The sequence below is a fragment of the Moschus berezovskii genome, chromosome 7 (assembly GCF_049115385.1).
Source record: "Moschus berezovskii isolate FMDL1 chromosome 7, NW_MosBer_1.0, whole genome shotgun sequence".
Classification (NCBI taxonomy): Eukaryota; Metazoa; Chordata; class Mammalia; order Artiodactyla; family Moschidae; genus Moschus; species Moschus berezovskii.
The window spans coordinates 66,578,855-66,586,908 of NC_142466.1; the positions used below are offsets into that span (position 1 = coordinate 66,578,855).

At 46.5% G+C, this 8,054-nt stretch overlaps 1 protein-coding gene across 1 annotated transcript; it reads right to left on the reverse strand.

Moving 5' to 3' along the window:
- Positions 1-359: 359 nt before the first annotated feature.
- On the reverse strand, positions 360-7,572 carry SPATA31F3 (SPATA31 subfamily F member 3). The gene is made up of 5 exons (XM_088837950.1): positions 5,955-7,572; positions 5,415-5,460; positions 4,829-4,889; positions 3,397-3,908; positions 360-1,240 (listed from the first exon to the last, which is right to left on the reverse strand). Exons 1-5 carry the CDS (start codon positions 6,096-6,098, stop codon positions 780-782), a joined length of 1,224 nt encoding a protein of 407 aa, XP_088694076.1. The 5' UTR covers positions 6,099-7,572; the 3' UTR covers positions 360-779.
- Between the last annotated feature and the right edge of the window lie 482 nt (positions 7,573-8,054).

Sequence of the window (8,054 nt, forward strand, 5' to 3'; positions counted from 1 at the left end):
CAGTAAGTACTCAAATATTTTAATTGTTGAATGCAAGATGATTCTCGAAGTCATTTTTATTGTGACTCTTTGGGGACATTATCATCAACTGATTTTCATTCTAGGAGGCATTTATTCCATGCAACTGAAAGGCAATCATGGTCAAAGAGGCAACAGAGCTATAGCAAGTTCCCAGACAGGTTACCTCTTAAAATCCAATCGATAACAACAAGGTGCAGAGAGGGGAGATTCTATAATTTGCTTCTGACATCTGTCATATTAGCTATGTGCTTTTGATAAACACAAAGCACCTCCTCAAAGAAGAAGCACTGAAACACTCCTCTAGAAGTCTTCACTCCAGATTGTGGGAATATATAGTAGTTATCAATGAACTGTGCCAAAAATGCACTGGGTTCCTAGCTATCACTTCTTGTACTATCATTATGCACAATTTGCTCCTCTGGGGCCCAAAGACAGCAGGGAAGCCAGGACAGAAGTCAAGCATGATTTTTACCTTCAGTGTACCTTAAATAAGGGTCTTCCTTCTGTGCTCAGGTCCCTCTATCCACAGTCCAAGGTGGAGCTGAAACAGTCAGGTGGAATGCTTACCTACCTGTGAAATGGGTTTAAGCTCCTATACCATATGGGGTGTACAATCTAACTCCTCTACTCTCTCCACCACATACCACACTGAAAACAAGGAGGCACAAACAGGTGGTTTTTTGCTTAGAGGTATAGAGTTTATTTGGAGAGGGTCCTGCCTCACCAGAATATTAATGGAAATGATGATGACAGCCTTTTCAGGAGGATGCAGAAGTCTGGGAACCTCTGAGCTCCTTCTTCCTGGGCTGGGTACTCTCCTGGGGTAGACAAGTGCCTTCAGCTGAGGTGCAAATTGAGACATGGGATGGATTGTCTGGCTGAGTGGCACGAGTCAGTAGAGGACTGTGCTTGGAGCTGCCTCTGGAAAGGGGCAGGAAACAGGACTGGCCGGACTGCACGGACTGCATGGACTGTCGCTGGAATTCCCCGTCCAGGCACTGGAGCGCGTCATAGAAGCCCTCCTCCTTCTCCAACTTAGCTCCCTTCATGGGGCGTTTGGTGGGAGGTGAACTCTTCTCAGCCTTTTTTGTCTTGGTTTTGGCCACTTTCTCATCCTTACAGCGGAGAGTGCATTCCTTATGCCCTTGACCTTTCGTGTCAGGGTTAATCCAATGTGTAAAATGCTTCAGCTTATTTCCCAGGTCGGCTTCTACAGCTTCTGGAAGGATAGGGCTCTTGTGAGTATGAGCTGTCTTTACCAGACCCTGCAGCTCTTGCCCCTAGAAAGGGTGGCCCTATAAATTTTGGCCCTGCAAAGTTTGGATCTGAAAAATATGTGGGTCCTTTAAATGCAAACTGTGGAACAGCAAGTTGGTCCTGTAAAGTCTGGCCCTTTAAGCCCTGAACACTTCCAGACACGGCATTCACAGGAATCCTTGTTTGGGTAAGGTCATTCACCTTGCTCTAACAGCCTTACAGACCATTTTCATCTAGTCCTTTGGTCCCAAGGAATCTTGGAGGATGCTCTAGGAACTCAAGGTAAGGGAGATGCTGGTGAAGGTACGGACAGGGGGCACTAAGCTGAGAGTTTGAAGATGGTGGCTCTACAGATCCAGACAAAACCTTGCTAGTCCCTACTCACTCAAGGCAATCATCCTGGCCAAACTAAAATTTTACCTGAGAAAGATCCTGGAGATACATTTGAGAAGTCAGGGGCTCTTCAGGGTTCAACTTAAAAGTGTCCCTACTAGAACCCTGGCATAGCAAATGCTCCCTGGATGGATAGAGATTTGGCACTGCACCCCTTCTCTGTGGTTCTCTGAAGCTTTGAGTTTCCCTGTGTCCCTATTCTCCATCTAAACAAGGTGACTGGTAACAGCATCTGGTGAGGCTTACTAGTGCTGGTTCAGGGTATCACTTCCTGATCCATGTAGGGACTGACTGCTGCCTCTGTGTCTAGAGGCTTATTTTCTGGGGTGCAGGGAACTGAGCTGCTTCCAGAGCCCCTGGAATTCTGTGGACCCAGTGATTTAAGTTCCAACCGCTTCAGATGTTCCAACAGATGTGGGCAGGGACAATCCCCTAGCAGATTTTTTCACATCTTTAGTTAAGATGGCTCTACAGTATCACCGTGGCCTGGACAAGCAACTGTGGGCTGGCCCTGCTGGCCACAACAGATCAGAAGAGGTCACTATCCCCTCAGATCTCCAGGTCTTCAGGCTAGGGGACACACCCATACTGGTCAGTGTGCTGCCCTGGGACAGAGGCTGCTGGTCATCAGGGGAGAGTAGCAACTGGAGGGACTGCTGGATCTTCTGGGGCAGACCCCAGCAATGGTAAATTAAATTGCCAAATAAACCACTTCTAAAGGTGGAACTCCAGCAGCTCCGGGCATGCTCCATAAAAATACTACCTTGGCTCCTGAGGATTTTTAAATGGACTTCTCCAAACAGGTAGGCCCCTGAGTCTCAGGAGACGGGCTTCAACACATCTCAGGACTTAGGTTGTAGGGTTTGCTACATCTACAGAGATCTCTGGGCAACAGCTAGCAAGCCCCATGGAAGCTGGAGTTGCCACTGAAATGGAGGTGCCAATGCAAGGCTTCACAATTGACCAGAGTTAAAAATGGGACATTGATAGAGGCTCGCTGATAGAAAAATGAAGAAGCCCAAATTCAGGAGAGTGGGAAGAATGTGGGTCTAACTGAGGTAGAGGAAATTTTAGACAGTCTGGAAATAAATAAATCATTGCGGGAAAAAAAAGAGATCAGGATCGCCTTTTGAGGCAAGATGTTTAGGAGTAGACCAGGGACTCAATGTGCAGAAAGGAGGAACCAAGGAAAGACAGCTGTGTTCTGCTACAGCCAGCACACTGAGGCCTCGGTGCATCCCCAAGCAGTGGACAGAGACAACTTACAAACTGAAATGTGGAAGAGGGTAGAGCCAGGATCACAGGATTTGGGATTTGTTTGCAGTGATATTTGCACAGGGTCCATAGTGGAGCCTTCAAAAACAGAAAGTTTGGGTAGACTGGCTTACATCCCACGAACCCCAGGTCAGGGGAGATAAAAGCCCATCTTTTCAACAGAAGCCTTAGAGGTAGCATTCATGATGAAAGAAATGGTAGTGTTTCCACCCAGGATTGGAAAATTTGGGGGCGGTATGACATAAGCTGCCACAGGAATCTTCCAAAATCTTGGGAACCCTCAGGTATAGATAGAAATGCATGCATTTACACACAAATACGTAAAGATATATCAGCGACTGGGGGAGATGGGAACATTAGACAAAGGGAATCAAGGTAATAGGGTATTTTAGGTTTGTGAGCTTGGTATTCAGGTAAAGAAAGGGAATCAGATTTTCAAGGGCTACTGACCTTGTTTCTTCAGGATACCTTCAGAGTTGCTCCTCTTCTTCACATGCTGGTTCACAGGAATCCTAGGCTCTTCAAGGCTCGAAGAAGACAGAGCTCCTGCGTCCCAGGGCAACTCTGGCCCTTGACATTCCTGCCTTAGCTGCTGGTGACCAGCCCAGTATTGGCGGATACTGATTGCACTGGCAGACTTGGTGGCTGGCTTAGTGGCTGACTTGGCAACTGACTGGGTTATGGATTTCTGATTTGTTTGTGACACTGTGCGGGTTGCTGATGGAAGTGAAAGCTGTTTGAAAGGCAGGGAATCCTGACTCTGATCAAAAGAGAAACTAGACATGGACAAAACCTCTAGGCAAGAGGAGCCCTGCGATGGTCCTGATGAAGTAGGGGTGGTCAGCGTAGTCTCACCCGATATCAACTGCTGAATCTCCAGAGCCACAGAATTGCAGATTTGGCAGCAGGGGTCTGCACACAGGAGCCGCCGCACACTCCCTTCCTGAGGAAGCCAGCCCTGGCTGGGAAGGGAAGCATGTTAATCATTTGCTACTGACGCAGTAACATCTGCCTCTTTGCCAGTGTGTGGCCTGAGACAGACCTGTGAGCTCTTGCTTTCTACCCTCAGGCTGTTATAACCACTGCTTTTCCACAGAAACATTCAGCAGGTTCAGTTCAGTTCTAAACTGGACAAGGTCTCAGACAACTGGTGGGAACACAGGGCCTTGAGAAACTGGGAGGTGGGTAAGCTCTTTGCTGACCTGTGCTGAGAAGCTGAACTAGGAGAAGGGAACCAGGCAGGTGGGAGAGCCAATGGTTAGCTGATGGGGCAGCAGCAGAGACATCACCAGGTAGAACCTGGAGTCAGCCTCGCTTGGGGCCATGGAAGTCCTGTGGGAACGCTGCATTCTAGGGGTTAGGAGATGCACACAACATCTCTCGGGAGCCGATTCCTCATTCTGCAGAGCTCTTAAGAAGGGAATAATAAGACAAGCTCCTGCCTGAGGGTTGTCCCAGGAACTGGCCTCCCTGAAGACAGAACCAGAGGAGGTAATGTCAGCAGGGTCCAGGGGTCTACCCTTGAAAGGGTGTGGCTGTAAAGAGAATATGAAAATGAGGACTTATTTATGCACTTAACTATCCATTCTCCTGACTGGGTAACTTGTCTCGTGATTGGGAGAAAACCCACATGGTTAAATTCTGTCAAATCCTGACTTCCAACATCTTTGTGAGCCTAGCCCAGAGCACAGCTGAAGACCCCTCTCCACTGAGACGTCTGACCACCCCCTCTCTTCCAGCAACTCTCACCCAGGGCTCTAGGCTCCATGTGTCTGGCACCCTCTCAGCCATTCTCCTTCTTCCCAACCCTGCCCCAGGCCAAACACAGAAATCACCACAGGCCACGCTGGGAGGTGGGAGACTGCAAAAAGCAAGAGATCACCTTCGCATGATCGAAAGCAGCTCCCACGGCTTGTCAGCTTCTTTCCGGGAATGTCTCCTAGCTGAGAAACCAGGAGACAGTATTACACGGAACAGGAAGGAATTCAGGGACATCCTACAGGAATCTAAAAGCCTTGAATGACAGGAGACTGCAGACAACCCCCCTCCTCAGTCAGCACTCTGAGGGCACATCTGGGTACAACTTAACTAGGTATGATGTGCTCTCCTAGACCTACTCTCATTTATCTTCACAAGCACACTGAGTGAGAGCATCATCAGATGCACATTTTATGGATAACAAGACTGAGAGATGAAATGACCTTTACTGGACCATAAAACTAGTAAATGACACGTTTGAGGATGTCTCCCCTACTTCCACTTTACTCCCCAGGGTAAGGTGGAGAATTTGGGAACATTTCCAGGTTCTCACTTCCCACCCAAAAAGTCTTCTGGGAGGATCTGTCAACTTGGGGAATTGGAGCAATGGTTAGAGCACCCAGTGCCTGGCACCAGGGGTCACTGAGGGTCAGGGTCCATGGAAGTCTCACCCCAGGGGAGGGAAGTCAGAGCAGAGACTGGGACTTTACCTCTTGGTGTTTTCTCTTTAGCCCTTTGTTTGACTTTCTGGTGACGCTTAAAGACAAAAGAGAGTGTGAAGCTGGGGCTCTCTCTTCTTTTTATGTCTAAACTGAGAAAAAAAACCTGCAAATATTTCCCAAATTTCTTCTGCTTCAATTCTATACATTCTGCTACCTTCTTCCCTGTTCTACCTTTTTTACCCCATCATTTCCTTTCTCTTCTTATTTCTGAGTCATTTCAAAGCTCTTCACACTCCATACCTCCACCCCCATGCTCTGAACAAGTTCTGTGGGAAATCGGAATAAGACAAGAGATAGGGGGAAATGGAATACAGGACGGGTGGTCTAGTAGACAAAGGACTTTAGCCACCCAAGGCCCTAAAAGTCCACCAGCCGAAAGGATCACACAGATCTGAAGGTGTACTAGGATCCAGTCAGGAAACTTCCTCCATTTAAAACAAAGCAGGGGTAAGGGTAGTGAGAGACAGTGAAGGATAAAACCTTGTCTGAGGCGTAACTGGTTCAGTCACGGTAATAGTGTTTCCCTACCCGGCAGCAGTTCCTGTTAGGTCCCAACTTTGAATCTTGGTGGTTCTTTTTCACTTGCCAAATAATTAATGCAATGATAATGATGGAGCCATAAGTGTAAAAGGGATATCCAACATCCCACAAAATGAAAGTAGGGCTCAACATAATCTAAACCTTACTAGCCATCCCGCTTCCTAGGCTTCCTAGGCTTTAAGGGTCTTAGAACCTCACGCCTCCAAATTCTAGACCTATCGTCTCTGCCTCACAGAGCACAGAACCAAACCAGCAGACTGCATCACAAAGCCCTCCTGTTTCCTAAGTCATGCATGGCATCACAGACCTTTATTTGTCTAGGAGAAGCTCATGTGACACAGTGTTAAGGTGAGGGTGTCTGGTTGACTACATGGGTTGCAGAGCCTGAGCCTAAAGACGCCAAGTCACAGGAAGCAAATACTCCTTCATGCCCTCTCTGTTCTCTCTATCCTGATGGCTCAGCCTTCAACTCTCAGATAACAGTCTGGCATCTATCCCCAGATAACTGAGTCTTTATGTACACTGTGTGCCCTAAAAGAGAGATAGTGGACTGGTCAGACGAACTCTATGAACTATATATATTCACTGTTCCGAGAAGATAACTAGGAAACACACAAGAGGACAGTGTATACATTATCCTGTTAAGTCTTGGACAGTGAAGTTTGATGTCACAGGCAATAGGTGGGCAGTCATGAAAAGGACTGTGATTATTGTGGCAAGAAAAGGACATAGCTTCTGTTCTTTTAAATAACTTTCTGAGAGTTAAAGGAGTCCTCCCAGTCTGTGTGATCAAGATTTTGATGGACGAGAAGAAACTGTAAACAATGCCTTCCAAGGAGGAACATGAATGAGGCTCACTCTGGAGCCTGGTTTTCCAGAATGGCCTTTACAGATCTCAGTAGTATCCTGTGGAGTATCCACTCATGGAGGTGGGTTACAGCAAGACTAAGGACCACAAACTTGGGTTCTTGGGTTGAATCCACCATGGCTGAAGTGGTTGGCTGAAATGTTTATGAAAATCTGAATGTGAACACCTTTAGGCAGGTCAAGCTTTTTTCTGTTCAATCTTAGTACCCACAATTCCCATGTCCACTGATTTGCATATTAATGTTATCTTCATGATCCCTGTCAACATTGTGATATGCCTCCAAGACTCCAGGATTTCTGAATTTCCTAAGAAGTTCTTGCCCTGATGAGAATGGTCCAACAGCCCCCAAATTCTCAGGCTAAAAATCTCTGAAAAGGCTATTTGGTCCTTCCTCTAGCATTCAATCTACCAGTGAACAGGTGTGGTGAGCCAACAATCTGTGTTAATCCCTAAGCTGCCCAGTCTCAAACGTACAAAGACATTGAGTTACATTACCTGCCTGCTCTCAAGTCACTTAAAAATCTAGTTTCAAAGACAAAAACTAATTCACAATCAAAAATACACCTTATTAAGAGTTGAATCAGGACTTTCCTGGTGGTCCAGTGGTTGAGAATTTGCCTGCCAATGCAGGGACATGAGTTCAATCCCTGGTCCGGGAAGATTCCATATGTCAGGGGGCAACTAAGCCCATGTACCACAACTACTAAGCCCATGCTCTAGAGCCCAATAGCTGCAACTACTGAGTGCTCTAGAGCCCATGCTCCACAAGAGAAGCCACCACAGTGAGAAGCCTGCACACCACAACTGGAGAATAGCCCCTGCTCACCACAACTAGACAAAGACTGTGAACAGCAACGAGGACCCAACACAGCCAAAAACAAAAAAAGGGTTGAATCAAGAACCAGCATTACTAGGAGCTGGGAAAGAAGGGTGTAAGGTGTTATTTAATGGGTACGAAATTTCTGTATGAGATGATGAAAAGTTTCTGAAAATGGATAGTGGTGATGGCTACACAGCACTGTGAATGTACTTAATGTCACTGATGTACACTTAAAAGTGGTTAAAAGAGTAAAGTTCATGTTGCGTATATTTTACCACAATAAAAAAATCATTAGCATAAGGAATTTTTTTGCTTATCTGTAAGGAAGAATATTCTGAAAATAATTTGGCAAAGAAACAGATTACTGAATATTTTTCTTCAATATCCTTTTTTACAGAAC